At 41.0% G+C, this 19,984-nt stretch overlaps 1 protein-coding gene across 1 annotated transcript in view; it reads right to left on the bottom strand.

The window, feature by feature from the left end:
• celf4 (CUGBP, Elav-like family member 4) overlaps positions 1–15,459 on the bottom strand; it is a 93,322-nt gene extending 77,863 nt beyond the window's left edge. The window contains exon 1 of the mRNA XM_053478470.1: positions 14,764–15,459. Coding sequence (XP_053334445.1) covers positions 14,764–15,181 — 418 coding nt within the window. The 5' untranslated portion in view covers positions 15,182–15,459. The remainder of the gene's footprint in view (positions 1–14,763) is intronic.
• Between the last annotated feature and the right edge of the window lie 4,525 nt (positions 15,460–19,984).

The following is a 19,984-nucleotide window of genomic DNA, read 5'->3' as shown; positions in this document are numbered from 1 at the left end:
AAGGACGGCAAAAGGGGCAAGAGTGAGCAGAAGGACAGAAAGCGGCTGAGACCAGGAAAGAGATTGAATAAGAGATGGAGTGAGCCTCTTTTCAGGCGAGACACAATGACCTGTTTCTCCTGTGCTTTTGAGTTTCAAGGTAATGCCAGCACTCCCTCCCTCTTTCTGTCCCTCTCTCTCTCTCTGTCTCTCACCAAAAGAACAAAAGCGCCATCCGGGGAATACACTCGCTCGCAAAACACTCATTAATGGCTTCTAATCTGTCAGCTTTTTCCCCCCATTTAACGCAATTAAGACATTTGCTAAAGCTAACGTGGACTGGCAATCAACTCCAAGGACACACGAAACCGACATAATAGGATTTGTAAACACCCGACTCGTGATCAAACGTGCACTTGCAAACCTCTCAAACGAGTGCGCAGCTAATGCTAAAGAGATCAACAGACGCCGGAGAGAATGTCAGCTGCACTCTACTGGAGATCACCCCCCCACGCACACAAATACAGGCTCACACACACCTTTAGGCTCCTGCATGCTGATACCCATATTTTCTTTTTTTTTGCCGTAATGGAAAGAACTGCTAAAACGTTACGGCTGATCCGTCTCTTGCTTGCAAAGTATTTCCACTATCTTCATAATTATTAATATTTATTCCTGTGGCAGACCAGCTGCTCTCTCTCTCTCTCTCTCTCTCTCTCCCTTGCTCTCAGCCTCTCCCTCTAAGTGCACCACGAATTTTCATTTTAACATCTCAATTTCAAACAGATCATCAAGCTGATTTGGAGTTCGAGCATCAACAGAATTCAAACTTCAATCAGGAACCAATTTGCACGGTCCGAGTCGGTGGTCGGCCAACAAACATCAGAGAGACTTCGGCAATTCGGGGATGGCTGATAGAAACAAGCTAGCTTGCTTTCAAGCATTTTTATTTCCTTTAAAAGATCACCTTATTTGCTGTTAAGAAATAGGCAAAAGTGTATTGCGCAAGTTAACAGTCCCTTCATTAACAGTCCCGTGAGCTCCTAATGAACCCTAATGGTTATATAATAGTAATAGCATAATATTTTTATCCCTCCCAATCAAGCTGAGCTGTATTAGCTCAAACGTATTCCGTAGCCATGGCAAGGGACATCATTATCGCACCGTTACGCTGAAGTTCAGAACACCACAGTGAGCCACTGCAACACTTGCCACCTCTGGCCATCTCATGTTCAGGCCTCCGTATTCTCCAAGGACACCGGGACACCGCTGTTCATCATTAAGCCCTGCTCAGGACGTACCATCTGCGCTCATCCACCCTCCTGTCTTGGCTGACTGGTCAGCAGGGGGGATAAGGATCGGATGAAGCTGCCTTTTGGAGGTGCTGGTCGGTCTGAGACCCGGTGCTGTGATTAAAAACGTGCGCTAATAGGCTCTGGCATGTGTGGGACAGGCTGCTGGGGTTAGCCTGGGATCTCCAAGGCCATTAAATTGCAAATGAGTGATAACGTGTTGGAGAAATTCCTTTTAGATTGTGCCCGGGCGCTTCAAACACAAGGATCTCATCTCAGACACGCATACATATTCCGGGTCTAGGATCAGCTGGCCACTGAGCAGGTGCATTCCTTGTCCTTATCTAGTTCTGGTCATCACTCATCACTAGTATGCTTTTAGGGTCTCTTTCACTGGCAGGGCTACCACTTTGGAATGTTACGTTAAAAATCCTTCTATTAAATTAATTACCTAGTATCAAAAATGATTCTGGATTTTTGGATCTTGTGAAGTGTCATGGGGGAGGCATGGTGGCTCACTGTTGCATTGTTCCTTTAGGATTGGGGGTTCAAATTTTACCTCCAGTCTGTGCATGTTCTACTTGTGCTTGGTGGGTTTTGTCAAGGTACTCTGGGTTCTTCTCACATAGTCAGAAGATATTCACCGAAGGTCGATTGGAATTTTCAAGTTGCCTGTCGTGTACGATTGTGAAAATGGGTGGTCGGGGCAGTGGTGGATCAAACACAGTTACTGATTGGAAGGTTGGGGGTTCAAGCCCCAACCGCCAAGTTACCACTGTTGAGCCCTTGTGCGAGGCCCTTAACCCTATCTAACCCTGCACTCTAACTCCTTCCTAACTGTGAAATGCCAAAAAATATATTTCTCTATAAATGCTGTATCACAAATAATTACATTTTTCACTTGTGCCCTGTGATGCTTTGGCACCTAATCCAGAGTTTGTGCCCTTAGTTTCTGACGAAGCAAAATCGGTATGGAAAATGACTGAAAACATGAATTAACTCTCATCTACTTTGCATACTTTACTGCATGGTCGCCTTGCACCTCCAGGGTCTGGGTTCGATTCCCGTCTCTCTGTGCGCATGGAGGTCGCATGTTTCCCTGTGCTTGGCGGGCTTCCTTCCTTCGGGTACTCTGGTTTCCTCCCACAGCCCAAAGACCTGAAGATTAGGCTAACTACATTAGCGTTCCCAAATTCCCTGTAGTGTGTGAATGAGTGTGTATGTGTGGGCCCTGCGATGGACTGGCACCCTGTCGGGATTTTTGAAACACAAATCCCCAGTCACACCAGCTGAATTGATAAGTTGCAAAACTACTTTTGCTGCTTTGGCAGAACTGAAATGAAATTAGTCATTAAAAATAGGCAGCGTTTTACACAATCGTACACACATACACACACACACACACACACACACTGAAAGCCGGATCAGATGGTATAACTGTTATAAGGATTCTTCAGTGTTTAAAAATACCTACCTAACCTAAAGTTAACTAGTGACGCAAATTAATTAACACACTCGCCTCCCTGCATGTCTCCAGCTCTCTCTCTCTCTCTCTTACTCCACTGTCCGATGTCTCATGACTCATTTTCCCCAGTCCTGCTCCTCCTCCTCTTCCTGCAATACCAGAAGGTCGTTCTGAATCCGAGGCCACGGTGGTCACAGAATAGTGCTTAAATCTTTAAAAACGTCATCTATAAATTACTGCAGAGGACATAGGGGTCATTGCCGAGGGTGGAATCCAGCCAAAAGCCATCAATCTAAGGGGAGGATGACATCTGTCTCTGGGACTCCCCTGGTCTCTTTCGCTCTCATCTTTTCTCCCAACATTAGTGATTTTTCTACGAGTACCTGCAAGCGGGCTTTATTCCTTTTTTTTTTTTTTATAAAAAAAAAAAAAAGTTGTTCATGTAAAAAGATTAGCCAATGTTTTCGGCACTTTTTGCACCATTAATAATTGATCAAAATCTAGAAAGGTGTCCCAAAAACTTTCCGTCTTTGTCTTTGTACGTCAAACCCATGCATTTTTAATTCATGGCATGAGCTCTTTTTTTTTTTTTTTTAGAAGAATATGGCCAAGATTAAAAACAAACATCAGATGCTGGTGGTGTGTTTACTGTTGCTCAGGGGTTTGCATTGTTGCCTCGCACCTCCAGCATTGAGGGTTCGAATTGCGCCTCCGGTCTGCTTGCGTGGAGGTTATAATTTCTCCCTGTGCTCTGCGGGTTTCCCCGTCAAATTAAAACCATGCACAAATTGCTCATAGTGTATGTAGCTATGTGAGTGTGTATGTATGTGTGTGTGTGGATGTGGAAGTGTGGATGTGAACACTATTCAGGGTGTCCCGTCCACTGTGCCCTAAGCTTCAGACCCTTCGTGACCCTACACATGGAAAATACATGATTAAAAATGGACTTATTAGAATTCTGTGTGTAATATGAACCACACACACACACACAGCAGTTCAGACGTGCTGCATTGTAATAGTAGTTAAAACTCTAAATAAAAAAAAAAACTTGATGCTCATCCTGAAATTCTTTCATTTTATTTATTTTTTATATTATTTTTACATCGTCCATTGCCCTCCATTGGTTGATATTAGGCTCACTTAACTCCGCTGTCGTTCAATGCAATAAATATTCCGACATTAAAATCCTATTTACATTCTGCAGTAAGTGAGGAAAATCGCTAATGAGGATTTATTTGATGACAATGCTTCCATTAAAACTCTCATGCCCCTATGAATAACAAATGCACTGTTTCAGTAGACACCGAGCTAATTATAATCTCATAATGATGAACTCCTCAACTGGCTTTTCTGGTGTATAAACATCAAACGGTTGTTTGATAAAAACACAGCTGCACTTCCTACTTTTCTTATATTATTACTATTATTCTTCTTATTCGTGTCATTTTATCAATCAGGGGTTTCCATACAAACAGAACAAACAGTCACACAACAAAAGAAAGGGGTTCGACTTTTTGATAAAAGATGCATGAGAAAATTCAAACCTCCCGGGAACCAGCATGGACCTACTACATCAATATTTTTCAGTACATCTACCATAATGGAGATATTTGATGTCGATTGTATACACACACACACACACACACACACACATTCTTTTTCTCTCGCTCTCGCAGCTTCACGTTTTTTTGCCATGGTATCATCTCCATCTCCATTTCCGTTCCGTGTTCCACGCCGCTGATGAAGTGCACCCAATCCACCCCAACCTGACATACACCTCTCCAGCTGCCTCGGCATGCTCGCATCAGAAATGACTAGCCTCTACCCGTATATCACACGCTGTATAATGAAAAACTCAAGTCGGTGATGCGCAATGCCACATTACAATATGCAAGGCAACCCAGGAGACCTAGCGTTATGTGCGCGTTGCACTTATTCATCCGGAAGCGCAAAACACAGCCGGTTATTGTGATACATCGCGTGCAACGTGACCGACGCCGTTTCTGCAAAGATGGAATTTTCTTGGATGGAATTAATCAAATTTGCATACATGTTATTTTATGTAGGTGCTCCAGTGCGAAAAAAGGGGAAATTACATAAGGGAGGGAAAAGTACATCCCGTGTAGGCCACTTTACCTGGAGATATTTGTGAGAAAAAAATAATTGTGGTGGGTTTGTCAACAAAATCCATGATCAAACTTTTTTGCAACTTTTTCCTGACAGCGCAGCAGATAACACTATAATGCCTTCATGAAATGATGCAAATTTTCATTTAAATGGCTCATCAAATTCACATAAGCCTAAGTTAAAATGATGTCATTTCTCTGCATGCTTGTTTATACCGAATAAACTGCAAAAAGCAAATGATCTTTGCATAAAAAAAACGCTTCTAAGTATCAGCAGAGCACGCCTTGTGCCACTCAAGCCGTGTACTCTCTGTGACCTACGCGGCATTGATCCGTGCGAGAGGCGGCAGCGCGAAATGCCATTCGGCACCGGTGTAAATCTAACATGTGCACTGGGGTGGCAAACATTGACTCCTTCCTCCACATGTACCCAATGCAATATCATCTCGCTGTTTGTTTTAGCTCCAAGCTGCACAGTGTAGAGAAATTCTCCTCGGCTGAACGAAGGAAGGCTGCTATAGATCGGTGTATCCCATCGCTCGGCCTCCCTGAACAGTAAAAACAAAACAAAGTGGATTATCTTTAACGCAGCCTTTAAAAGCCTCCCCTGTTACATCCTTTCCTCTTCGCCAAAGTGTAATTAAAACGCAGTTCGCCTTAAATCAGTTCTCGCGATGAAAACGATCTGGACCCTGCATCCCTGACGTGATGTAACACAAAGATTATGAGAAGATGGGTTATGCACGTATACCTGCGTGCTACCTCTCACACTTCGGGGGATTTGTGCTGACTCAGATGTTCGGTGCAGCAATTGGCTCTGTTTTGACAGTGTGTGCTTACAGGTAGGAGGTTGTGCACATGTGGTAAGGAGTACTGTATTACCACTATCGGTAAAGTTGTGTCCACAAGTTTGCCTTGATTAAGGAGCAGTACTACAGTACTGTGCAAAAAAGTCCTAGGCACCCTGTGTTTTTTAGTACTTTTATAATGATTTTTAAAAATGTATTTAAGGAGTCTTATTATTGAGTCAGTACAAAACATTTCTGATTTGCTAGTTAAACCATACAGAAAAATATGTTGAATGCCAGAAAAAAGCAGCATATTAAATAAACAACCGCATTATAATAATAATAATAATAATAAAAGAAATGAGAGTTTGCATGCAAAAAAAGAGCAGGTGAGACAAAGTCCTTAAAAGAACTGTGATTAGTTCTGCAGGATGCTGAGTAAAACTTTAAAATTTAGCTAATTTTATCATAAAACTGCACAAATTGTACTTGAGACTGAAGCACTGTTTTCTGGGCAATGTTTTCCTTCTTGTTTTTTGAAGGCATTCTGGCTCTATAGCATTTATTTGCATGCATCGAAGACTTCTGCACAGTACTCTAAGTACTGTACTAGCACCACAGTCTGGGAGTTTGATGTAAATAAATGTATTTACCTAAGAAATAACTTATTAACATCATCTCTTTAGATAGTTAGTCTTTTCATTTTGTATTTCCTAGGTGCAATTATAAATAGCATTTAAAATGTTTTTAACAGACCTCAGTTTCGACATATTTTTAATGGTTTAGCTTCAGGCTAAGAAATATAAATAAATTAACAATAAATTTACAATGGTTTGTTGCCATTGGATTAACTTTATTTTTAATGGTCTAAAGCAATTAAAAAGGCACACAGCTTTAATTGTATTTCTTGCTTTTTTGTTTAACATAGCATAACTCAACCGAATGGTAGAGATGGCTCAATCAGGTTAAGTTCAACACATTTTTCAATATGATAAACTGACTCAAAATGTGCCCTTTAAGGATGGCTTTTAAAGGGGTAACTATACATATTTTATCCATATAATAATAATAATAATAATAATATTAATAAAGTCAACTTATGATGCAAAATTCTCTTTTTAATCACTTTAGGTAATCAGTTGGTTCTCCAGTGTGCATGTACAAACAAACTAACATACAAACCTAACTTTATTTATTCATTTTTTTTGCTAGAGTATAAAAAAAGCCAACGGTCCCCCCCTTATTATGACCTCATATAAGGAGGCTTGTTGGCTTGTTGCTCAACTCGACTGCTCTCCGATGAGGTTTGGCTCAGTAGTAGCTCATTTACATACTGAACTCGCAATTTTCCCTCATGAGTGATCTAAAGAGAGTTTATTATAGGTATATCAAGTAATGTGCATAGTTGTGCTGGATCAAGTGCTATTTTAATAACTGTCGAATGATGATGCTGTAAGCCATATTTGCAATGACTAACACTCACATTTTATTCAAGATTAAAGGCAAGCGCTTGTCTTTAAAAGCAATGGTCAAGACGCTACCCAAAAACCTGCCAATCTCAAAGATGGAACTTTATGCAAACATAAAGTCGATTACTTCCCTTTTTTATTTCCATTCCATTTTATTTCCTCACAGCTGCTGGTAGGCTCCTTGCCAGTGATGGGTATGATGTACCCAAAATAGACTGGCACTGATGTTTTTACAGCAAATAGATTGCAGCAATTGTGAACAGTAAACATTGTTTCTTGTTTATTCTGGGCATAACAAGTCTGATAATACATCTGGTCTGGTTGTACATCCTGTATCTGCCAAGGACACCACGGTGACAAGCTGTAGCACAGCATAGCACTGCTCATCACTAGCGTGATTTAGTTAAAGTTACTGTATAGCATACTGTAGTATCCGGTATTGCATTATGAAGCTAATATGATGAGATATAAAAGGTATATCCATATTTAAAAAAAAAGGAAAGAGCAAAGAAAACCCCAAGACAGAACTTACCTACTGTATTCTAAAGATAAACAGACATGAAATTATGATTTCATTTCTGCCATCCACATCGGAATATTTGCTAATAATTTCATTTCAAGCCGTTAGATCGCGTTAGTTTCTGCTGAATAAACAACTCACGACAGGATGCTCAACATCTCCAGCAGCTTCAGGGGCAGGATCGGAAGCCTCTTGCGTAATTCTTGGAATTTCATATCAGTTCTATTCAATTACTCAGACAACACCGCGCTGCCCAAATTGGGGAGCTGAAACACGACCAAGTCTACATTCCGAGTCCTCGTCGTATTTTACACACTGACAGCTCGTCTTCAGATCTCGCACACCTGGCGTCATAGCCCTTTAAATATTTAACACGGAACTGCTCTGAAAACAAGCAATTTATTTCACTGAACGCGCTTCTCTCACTGCCAGAGCACAACCCTGAATCAAAATGGTGCTATAACGACTACATGGTCTGAGAAACAAAGAAGAAGAGAAGAGAAGAGAAGAAAGGATGAAGGCCTTCGGGCCCTTCTGTATTTTTCCCGAGCAGAGGATACTGTAAAACTTTAATAGCTGGACCCGGCTCAGTCTGGCTTTGCTCTATGGAGTCAGGTTTTTTTTTTTTCCCTTTTCGGAAAAGATAAGCACACAACACGATCGCTAAGTGAAACATAAATCTTTTAACGTGAAGGGATTTTAGGAATTCCTACAGTGTGGATTTCTGTACTGCAGTGCATTTGCATTTATTTTTCCTCCCTTTTCCCAGGCTGAAAGTATTGAAAAGTAAATCTGACTAGGGTTGATGAAAATGCCAAATCGGCGGTAGTACAAATACGACATTACATTACTTCCTATTCGATTATTTCTCCTCCGCCTCTTTTCGAATTCACTTTAATGTACTACTTTTACAAAGTCTGACCCACTTTTTTTTCCCCAGCAATTTTCCGAAAAGGGTTTAACGGATATCAAGAGGTGCTGGATTAAGAGTCGTGCATGCTTAATCTAACACCTCTGCATGCAGTCTAAAAGAGGACAAAAATTTTCTTTTTCTTTTTTTTTAATAGCACTTTCAGGTCAGTGCCCTGAAGGTAAGAAGGAATGGTTTTGTCCTGACCCAGTTCAGTTTCTACTCTTGGGCCGCAGTATTTAATAAGGGCCGTGCGAAGGTCAACGCTGGCAGGCAGCTTAACTCTTGTCTCTCTGCTTTTTCCCTCCCAGCTCTTCGCTCTTCCCATCTCTGCCATCGCCTAGTCATCGCTCAGGGTGAGTAAGTATCTCTCCGCCTGATGGCCAACCCCTGCGACAGTCCCCTCCAATAATAATGGACAATAGCTGCGCTGCCACCTTCCCTACAGTCTGGCTGAAAAATGGGCCGTCTGTACGTATTTACATATGTGTTCGTGGGGTGCTGCGTATTTATCTCTCTGTACTTGGTGTCAAGAGGCAGGTGGGAAGGAACGCCGTGACCAGGCAAGACATCCGCAGTGACACATGTTGCCTCCCTCGTAAACAAAACGCTCAGCATTGATCATGTGGCATCGTCATCGCAGAGCCGCCAGGACAGACTGAGAAAATAGAGAAAGAGAGAGAGAGAGAGAGAGAGAGAGAGACAGAGAGAGGGGAGGATTTGGGAAGGGCGAGGAGGAGCGTATCCACAGATCCGAAACTGAAAAAAAGAGAAGCGCTGTGTGCGCAGATGATGCAAGAGCAGTGAAATCCTGTAGCCAGAATGCAAGCTGAATTAACACCATGCTGCAGGAGAATGAAAAAAAAAAAAAAACGCCCAAACCCTCTCTCCCTCCCTCTCTCCACCAAGGACAACCAAATCTCACTGCGAAAAATTCAGCCTCTGATGAACTTTATTTCAGCGTAGAAATCGGGATTTCGCCTTGTAACTTGTAAAGGTGCCATCCCGCGTATCTGTTGCATTTGCTTGTGTATGTCTATCTGTCGTGATCGGTATTCATTAAAAAGCTCAAATATATGGCATGTGGGTCCATACCACACTGTTTAAAAACAAAGCCAGCAAAGCCTCGGGCTGGTTAAAAACAGAGCTAGGAGAGTCACAAGGGAACCGGGCAGTCAAACTCTCTTTTAGCTGCCGTCCCAGCATGCACTGGGGAGGGACTGTTATGGTCTGAGCCTGTGCACTAAAAGGGGTCCGGGCTGGAGTGTTCTCTGCACCTGCTGGTGACCAGGACAAATGCACTCTATTAGCAGTGCTGAGTCACGCCGAGCTGCCAAATGAAATCGCCGGAGAATGGACGCGTTGTCCTCTCAAACCCAGATCTGCTCTCTCTCTCCAGCTCCTATCTCTCTCTATCCCTCTTTTTCCCCTTATTGCGTTTTTTGCTTACCAAACTCAAACCTATCACGTTTTCTGTGCTATTCTATCTCATTCCTTCCTCCTGCATTCATCCATCCATCTCACCCTCCACTACTAAACCATCCTTCATTTAATTTATTTATTTATTTATTTTTTTTTACCCATCCCTTTAACATATTGCACTTTTGTCTCTTCATAAATCTAAGCTGCTTTATGTGCCCTGCTTTCTCCACACTTCTATTTCTAATAAATCCAGGCTTTCCTCTATATCACTCTTACTCCCTGACATCCAAGCCCCTTTCCCCTAATAGCTAGATAACTGGTGTATAGGCGAGATATCACAGCTAGTTTTGTTATTTATTTATTTATTTATTTTTAAAAAGCCTTTAAATCCCTGCCTAGCCGGCAGGCTCTTGTGCAAAAAATAGACCTCATGTACGCGCATAACAACGATCAAAAATAGACTTTATGAATTTAGCAGTGCAGTGTGAAATGGAAAGCTTCTCCCCTTACATGTTTTATTATGGCATCCAACATAGTCCCTCACCACCCACGCGCTACGTCGCAGCTTCAAATGCTCTACTTTTGCAAGGGCAGCTCGTTGCTTACGGCGCAACGCACAACAATTTGCTCTTGCACTGTTCCGCTGCTCTGCAACCTATTTAAAACCGCAACTTGCATTGCCTCCAGAATAATTAAACATCCCATCAGTAACTGCGCAGCTTTCGGGCCAAATGTGACTTCGCCTTGTCCTGTCAACAAAACGAATCTCAGCAATTATCTCCTGCAAGGAGGAGAAGGTAATATTTGCCGTTTAGCCATCAGAAAAATGTATTTGTCTTGAGGTTGTGCCATTTCCATTACCCGGGTGCTGTTTACAGGTCTACCGGGTTTAAGAGCTCGGTCACAGAACACAATTTCGAACTTGGGCAGGAAAGAAAAAAAAGTTCAGATGGGTGACAGAGTGAAGGAAGAGGAGAAAAGATGCCTTCGAGCACATGAATGGGTGAGGGATGAGGAATGAGGAGAGGAGGATGAAAGAAAGGCACGGAACTACGGAAGAGGGAATGTGGTAGGAGGAAGAGAGGAGCGTGGCGGTGGAGGAGTCGTGATTTCTCAAAAATGCATGAAGAGAACGAATGCCAACCAAATCCAAAATCCAAAAATGCATTGAGTATGAATTTATTATTTTTATTCCATTGTTCTAGACAGATAGCGATACAAACAAAGGACACAGTGTATGATCGGTTGTTTGTGGTTTAGGAGACAAAAATAAAGCTGATGGGTCAGATTTGATCACTGGAAAATGGAGAAAAAAACTGAACGCAGCTTTCACACATCCTTAGTAACTGCCTGGTCAGGATCGCAGTGGTTCGCATTAGGTTTCGTTTATACCATATGTGACCTGTTATATCAAATCAGGAATTGAGTCACTTTTTTGGTAAAGTGAGTTATGCATATTTTCAGATTTCTGGTTCAATAAGCTTCATTTTGATCCAGAGTTTATTGCTGTATATCATTTCCGGTTCCTGAGATATGGCCATGCGAGTTTGTTTACCAGGAGAGCCTCAGAAAAAAAACAAAATGTTAAAATCCTATTTAAAAAAAAAATATTTAAATAAGGATTCAATGATGTAGTAAGAAAGGAAGAAACCACAGCCCCAGTTTGACACCAAGATTTCTTTGCGACCCCAAGCAGTGCAGGTTTATAACAAAAAAAAAAAAAGCATGTTTTTCTATCGCAACTGGAGTAACAAGCTTGGATAGCATTCATTTAAGTGCTTTAAAATAATACTTAAGATTAAAACATTTTCAATTCTTTTGAAGGATCAGAAAGATAAGATGTTTATCAACAGATTTTTATTGAAATTGAATATTTGATACATTAAGCCTGCATGACTTAATACCTGACTTGATATGACGTGACACATACAGTATAGCATGGGAGACTAAATTAATCAAAACATTTCTTATGGATAAATACAAACCAAATATCAGTCATGCTTATGGCTGTGTTTAAAATAAATACATTTTTTTTTTTGAAGAAATAAACAAATAAAGCCAGTTCGGGTTTAGGCCACACCTCTTCAAGTTTAAATATAGATACAGATGTAGCTACGCCACAAACCAAAGACAGAATCGCAACAGGCTGTAGGAAGCAGTCACTGCTGCACTAATACGCTCAGGAAATTGTCCAGGACGCATTGTGACGCCATACACCCATTAATCATCTGCGAAGGTGCGTGTGATTAACCATCAGATTGTGAGTCACTACTACATTTGCACTATCAATAAAAGATAAGCTCTTTGTTCTCTCTTTTTAACACCATCCCCGCTTGCTCCCCTACTTACATTTACCAATATCATTACCCAGCGTATGAGTAACAGTAACTATAACCGAAAAAAATTCTTCACAGGATGAGCAGGTGCGTTTGTACCTTCTTGTTGAAGGATGGCTTTATTACGTTTGGATTTAAACCCCAAGTTATATGTTGGTGTTTTAAAGTCCAGGCCACTCCGGAGTAACGCAAACAGGAAGCAAAAAAAATCAAAAAGAGCTGACTGGGCTGTCGGATCAACAAATCAAATACGGAATACAGAACGTCTACAGCGGCTTTAGGGCGAGATCGAAGCCTTGCATAATTCACCGGATATCATAAGGGTTGGCAACGTTCTACTCAATTACTCCAACTACTCTAGGCTGTCCAGAAATGTATTTGAAACATGACCAAGTGTAAATAATAGACAGGGAAATCTGTATGCAGATAGAACACCTCCCTCACACCCTGTGTTGTAAATACGGCTTTAAAAAAAAAAAAAAAAGCGTAGTTGATAAGAGATTTGTGACTGCCTGTAGGAAGCACATACGTAAGCAACCACCGAGTGATGCAACTTGTGTCACTGGCAATGCAAAGAGTCTGAAAAAAAAGGAGGAACACTCCTAGCACTAAGAGTCTTCCTAATGAACAAGTGCTGCCCAAGTCTTAGCGAAGACCATATATCCTTGGAAGGTGTCACTTCGTAGAATCAGCCCATGTGGACACCCATAGTTCACGGCCAACATGATTAACCGCCAAACTGGGAGTCACTACTACAGCTGCCGTATTAATAAAAGATAAGCTCTCCCCTCCGCCTCCGTCACCATCTCCACTCCCTCCGCTCATAACCATTTGTTCTGCTGCTTCATATATTTTAACGCTAGCGTTACCCAGCACTCTTCGTTTAGCATAGGACAGTATGTTGTCCCCGCTCTCCTGGGGATGGATGGCTCTATTAGATACGAATATGACCCCCAAGTCAGGCAATGTCCTCCGGGGTGAAGCAGATCAATTAGACGGAACTGGGAAATAATGGCACCCTGGGGACGAGGTTCAGGGGAGATCCCCTGGCGCACGCCGAGACATAGCATTTTTCTGGAATCTGTCTTCCCGACTGCACCGCGGCTCCCCTGTGCTGGCGATAATTAAGACTCCGGCACAACGAGCCGGTGGTGTCAGAGAGTGCAGTAGCAGGGATGTGTGCGCTCCTGTATGAGAGAGCAACTGGTGCACCAGAGGAAACAAAGAATGCACGATGCGGAACGATAGTGGAAACTCGTGAATGGAGAAATAGTACAAGAGGAACAACGTGACGTGTTGAGGTTTGTTAGATGAAATGACATAAAAAAACGACATCTCAAGAGATCACACATATACACATAAAAAAAAAATCCCAAATTTTATTAAGTTAAGCAATCAGGATTCCTTTAAACTCTTAAAAAGGTTTACCTGGCACCCTGTTCAGATAAGGGATGTGATGTATTGAGGTTTTTTTTTTTTTATTAAATCTTCAGTAAATGTGACATAAAAATATAACTCCATGGCTCTCTCTCACACACAAAAAAAATCCCAAATTTTATTAAGCTGGACTTCCTTCAACTCCTAAAAAGGTTTACGTGCCACCCTGTTCAGATAGGGAAACTTGTACATTTGTACCTTTAAGGGTTATACTTCAGGGGTTCAGGGACTTCTCAATTTTAACAATAGTGCACCTTCTGACATCTTAACTACTTGTGCTATTAAAAAGCAGATACCTGATTTGAACAGGAACTCCCTTTTTCAATACATTTTTCCTTAAGGATTGACTATGCAATTAAAAACTTCTTTAACTTTATAAAATGGATCCTTTGCCAGTAAACAAAAACACAGAGTTGTACTGGACCTTTACCCTTTTACGGTTCCTCCCACATGGGGCAAGTAAAAAAAAAAACCTAAAAGGTTCTAAGTTCTAAGTGGAACCTTCATTTTCTTTATGTCTAGCAATAATGCTGAATTATTTACCTATACAAGTCTCTTGTGCTGTCAGTGAAAATGTCAAACACCGAAACCAGTCTCAGTCGCGCTAAATACGGTGCCGACCTTTCGTCGTGATGTGTGGACGTACGTACGCGCGAGCGAGCGAGCGATCGCGCGCGCGCACTCTCACTCTCATACAGTACACACGCACACTCGCACACACACAGGGACACGCTCGTGCAGCATCGCGTTTTTCGCTTTTGCATCCGTACAAGAGTGAAGATCCAAGCACATGCTCCTTCTTTTAAACTGTAAAAATAAAGGATGCTGTATTACAGCGCATAAGCAATAATTAAAAAATAAATCAAATAAAAATAATAAGAAAAAGAAACTTTCTCTCAAAAAAAACTTGCAATGTTGTAATAACAGCCTGTGCGAGCTGATACACGATATTAATCCATCATCCCCTCTCCTTCCACGGGAGACCGTGCCGAGCGCGCGCCACATCCCCGTGCCCCTACCTTTGTGCATGCCCGTGAATCGGTCCTTCAGCACGGTGAGCTCGTAGATCTTGCCGAACTCCTCGAAGAGCGGCCGCAGGTCCTTCTCGTCCAGGTTGCGCGGGATCTGGCCGACGAACAGCTTGATGGCGTCGTGGTCCTTCATGGGGATGGTGGCGCAGCCCGGCGCGCCGTGACCGTGGCTTATTCCGTTCACGAGCCCGTTCGCGGCGGCGGCGGCGGCCACCGCTACGTGCGCCGCGCCGTCCGCCTGCCCGTTCGCTAAAGTTGTCATCGTCGACGGCGAGCCGTGGATCAGCGGCGGCAAGTCAGCGGCGGGTCCTCCGAAGTGCGTGGTGAGACAGTCTCGCGGTGGCACGCGCAGCTCCCGAGCTACAGTTGCAGTCGCGGGCAAATACTGACACGCGCGTATGAACATGTAAAACGGAATTGAGTTGGATATGAGGGGGGAAAAAAAACAACAAGCTCGTTCCCGGCGCGAAGGCGCGTCCACTCTGTATGTGATGCCCTGTTCAGTCGTTCATTTCATTACCAAAAAAAAACAAAAAAAACGGCACAGAAACAGACAGAGAGAGACAGAGATAGAAAGAGACAGAGAAAGAGAGAGAGAGCGCGCGCTTTGTATTTACACCTCCGTTCCCACTCGCTTCTGCTCTTCTAGCTACTCTTTTATTATTTATTTATTTATTTATTTATTTAATTATTTTTTTTCTCCACCGGGAAGTCGCTACGGGTGTCCTCTCGGTTTAAACGTACAGGGTTTCCACCAATTCACACAGAGGAGTAGGGGAGAACGCACGGTGTGTATCAGAGACTCTGAGCGCATCCGAAATCACAAACTGCTCTACTTAATGATGTGACACCAACTCGTACAGTCATTTAGTTCCATGTGAGTTCGGGTCGTGATACACGTTTTTAATACGTAATGATCTTGATCACGATCTCTCATCCTCCCCCTCAACAGACAGAATGGTGCACTCCGCCAGGGGAGAGGTACTATAAATGAAGTAAAATATCACCGTTTGTAGAGTTCTTTGTATGGTGTCGGGCTGTCAGCTCCATCAAACCCGTCCAAAAAAAAAAAAAACCCAGGCTCTCGCTTTTCTGCACAATCAGATCAATTCCAAATTAGGGCGTTTTCGTGTGAAAAATCTGATATGGTATTTATTTATTTATTTTTTAAACAAAGGATGGGTGTTGCAGTTATTAGCCACAACACAGCTGTAATCGTGTTCCTCGGTTAGTTCTGAGTGTGTGTTAAAGTGTGAAGAAGGCTTGTTGAGCGGTGTGTTCAGAGTTACTGAGGCGGACAGCGCCTGGTTCTGAAATAAAAAATGGCGGGAACACAGAAGTAATAAAGAGCCGCGCGGGAAAACTCTCACAGCTGGCTGTTAAATATGACAGATCAAAAACAAACATCTGATTTGTATATAAAAAAATAAAGATTTAGTTGTGTGTGTATACCGTCTATATATATATATATATATATATATATATATATATATATATATAAGCAAAAAAACATTGTGTGCTCCTGTAAGAGAGCACCGTGAGAGCAGTCGTTCTATTGCTTGCGCCTCTGTGTAGTCACGTTACTATACGTTTTCTGCGCTCTAGTTTGATGTCATAAAAAAAAAAAATAGAAAAAGCCTTTATCTTTATAAATTGGAGGTGGAATCTAGAATCAATGCAAAGTAAACTGTCGCGGTAATACGGTTTTCGGGATACATGGTTTTAAGAATGGCTTAAATATCAGGAAGTCATGTCCACTGAGTTCTTTACATATATATTAAAATGTTTATTCTAATACATACTAATTAGTAGTAAACATTTGTTAGTATTTCTGGTCTCTCAAACGCTGTTGTTATCATAAAGGGTGTGTCTACGACTGGGTCAAACAGAACAAAGGGGCGTGGTCAAATGGTGGTACAGTGAGGCAGCTGCCACACTAGAAATACCTCTGATCTCTACTCACATCTCTGAAAGGTATCTTACATTTGTATTCTATCCAGACTCAATGAGTCATACTGTACCAGTCAAAAGGTTGGATTCAAATTCTCACTCAATGTTTTGTATTTCTTACATTCTAAATCTCTATTCATACTAGAGATTTAAAGACTATCAAATTAGAGACTTCAACAACAACAACAACAGCAACAACAACAGTCAGTTGTTATTTTAAGACACAAAGTTCAGCTGTTCTGGAACAGTTCTTGCAGGAACAGCATTGTCAAGTGTATTTGCAACACCCATCTAGCACCATGATGAAACTGGCTCTCATGAAGAAAGCAAGATCAAGATCTACCTCTGCTGCAGTGGAGAAGGTTATTCAGAGTTATCAGCCTCAAATCACCAATTAACAAACAGCACCTCAGATTAGAGCTGTTATGAGGATTTACAGAGCATAAGTAGCAGCCACATCTTAATATTAATTGTTCAAATGAGATTATTGCATATTTTGAATACCTTCAGTATTGTTTAACAGTGTAAAAAGAAAGAAAAATCAGAAACAATCATGAAATTAGAAGGTGTGTCCAAATTTTTGACTGGTACTGTAACTCGTGTAAATGTAAATCATTTTAGCTTTGTAGGTACTTTACCCAAATCCACTGAGCATGTAGAACTGTACATACATTAACTATACATAATTATACATTATATGTCATTATACAGTATATTCCGCAAAATGAAACTTGTGAGATGCATGCAACTTTCTTGTATTGTTATTGTAATAATTATTATTTTTTCATTTGATATGGAATTTCCTTAAAAGCCATACATGTCAAGCATGTAACTGAGCAGTTTAGAGTTAAGGATCCAGGTCTCAGAGGCCCAGAATAGAGGCCTCTGTAAATACTAGAGTAAATAGGCCTACTGTACCTCAGAAAAGGTTTTCTTTTCTTTTGTTTCTCTTTTTTGCATCCTATTTAGTGAGCTATGACTATGGCTGATGACAGCTTGTTCAGTTTATTAATTAAAGCACAGGTTTGTTTTCTTTAGAGGTTAGCACATATTAACCTAAATTAGAACACAATTAATGAGCATTAAAACACTAAAACTTAAATTTGCAAAATAAAAGCATGAGAGTCCAAGCTTGCTTGTGCATGAGAAATGTACATTTTATGATCTCTTTTTTGTTTTTTAAATTGATGTGATTGTGTTTCTACCAAAGTTGCACACTTTGTGCTGCATCAAGTGCTATTTAAAAAAAAGAGCATTTAAAAGTGATGCTAAGTTTACTGTTATAACTAGGATAATGGATTAAGGATTAAGATTATAAGATGTTTTCTTTGTCCCTTTTAATAACAAAATGCTTTAGCACATTTACAATTTTATTTCATATTATATTAGTTTAAACCACATTTTTTCTTTAAAACTCATTTGCTTTCAGCCTGCATCATAAGACAAGGACAATGATGGCATAACATCCAGTCTCTTTAGCCAGTCCATATTTAATCCAGTTTGTTTTTGAGGTATAAAGATCAGGGTGTTTTTTAGACACAGCCAAAAAAAAAAAAAAATGGCTGTGTCCAAAACAACAACACCAACAAAAACAACAACAGTCCATTTCACATTAACATTCTTTTAACTGACAAGAGACAAAGCATTTAAAGATTTAAAACCCCCAAAATCCAAAAATAATAATTAATGAAAAAAAATATCAATGATTATACTTTCACACCAAAAGTGAAGAAATGTAGCAGATCTGCCTTCTACCTGTTTCTCCAATGGGATACGATGCCAAAGGATGTGCTTCCTATAAAGATATATCGCTAATTTGAATATGATGCAACAAATAGATAAAACAACCTTGAGGTTTACACACACATACACACACCGGTTGCAGGTTCAGACTTCGTTATTGAACTCGTACATGTGCAAACCTGCCTGCGAGGTGCATTTCTCTACAACACACTTATGAGCGCGGCGTTTCTTCTTCTTTCTGACAATGACACACTGCTCTCTTGCTCAGAGCACCTGCTCATAATGATGTAGAATTGCAGGCTGCACAGGAGACGGTAGAGTCCCCTGCCGAGCTCATGTACGCGTAGGAACAATGAGTTGTACGCACGCGGTAATGCCTACGAATGCAGTAGATCCTCGGGCGGGCTAAGAAATTTCAAGATACAAATCTCGTCCAAACAATAAATGCTCCAGACAGCAACTTACGAGGGAACAAACAACCCGCATTACAGCATTCAGAATAAACATTAATGCAATCAAGTCAGCGACTGGGTGTGCACTTTCAGTATGCAAATGAAGAGCAATTTCACGGATGTTTGAGAAGATTGTTGCTTCAGTTCAACGAGATGTATTCACTCATGTTTTGAACTTTTGTGAACAGATTCATTTATAGCGAGTCCTGCATAGAAGCACCAATCTGTGGTTGGATTAAAATGAACTGCTGACAGTGAGGCCCTTATTTTACGTTTCATTTATTTTCACCAAAGATTACTTGGACAGATATGAGGACCCAGTGGAATAGAACGCAGCGTGCTTGTGTTGGCTTCGGCGGAACAGTTTCAAAGGTTTGGTCTCAGTCCAAGTCGGTATTAATGTCCAACAATTTATGTTCTCACAGCCTTTGCTTTCATTATCTTCACACATCCACCCTATTTGCACTTCCTGCAGCTTTAACTGTCTTAATCGATGTGACAGAAATACGGACCATAACCTGCTTATTTTCCAAATCACAGCTGACAGAAAATGCAGCATATTTGCCATCTGCTTAATACATCCTATAATTTATGTTGACCTTTGCAATATTGATAGTGTAATCTGATACAGAGTGAAAAATGCTGTCTGACTGGATGTTTAATTGAGTGCTGCAATCACCATGATCTATCCAACTTCGAGACAATGAGGCTCATTTATAAACCTTTTTGGGCAAAAAAAAAAAAAAAATCCTAAACAGAGGTGGCAAAAGTACATAAACCCAATACTCTCGTAAAAGTACAAGTACATGCTCTGAAATGTACTTCAAGTACAGAAGTACAAGTACTCCACAAAGAAACAGATTTTTCTGGATATCTATGTGACCGGGTTATTGATGAACATTATTTCAAGGCATTTTAAACACAATTAAAGATGCTGTTGATAACATCAATGTGCAAGTCTAGTACAGAATTCATTAAGTTTAACATTAATCAGGTTCGATGACATTGTTATTGGCGTGAAACACAAACCAACTCTTTTGCTTTAGCTGGATCACTTCTATTCT

This window comes from Clarias gariepinus, chromosome 19, assembly GCF_024256425.1.
Source record: "Clarias gariepinus isolate MV-2021 ecotype Netherlands chromosome 19, CGAR_prim_01v2, whole genome shotgun sequence".
NCBI classification, from domain to species: domain Eukaryota; kingdom Metazoa; phylum Chordata; class Actinopteri; order Siluriformes; family Clariidae; genus Clarias; species Clarias gariepinus.
This window is presented reverse-complemented; position numbering and strand designations above follow the sequence as displayed.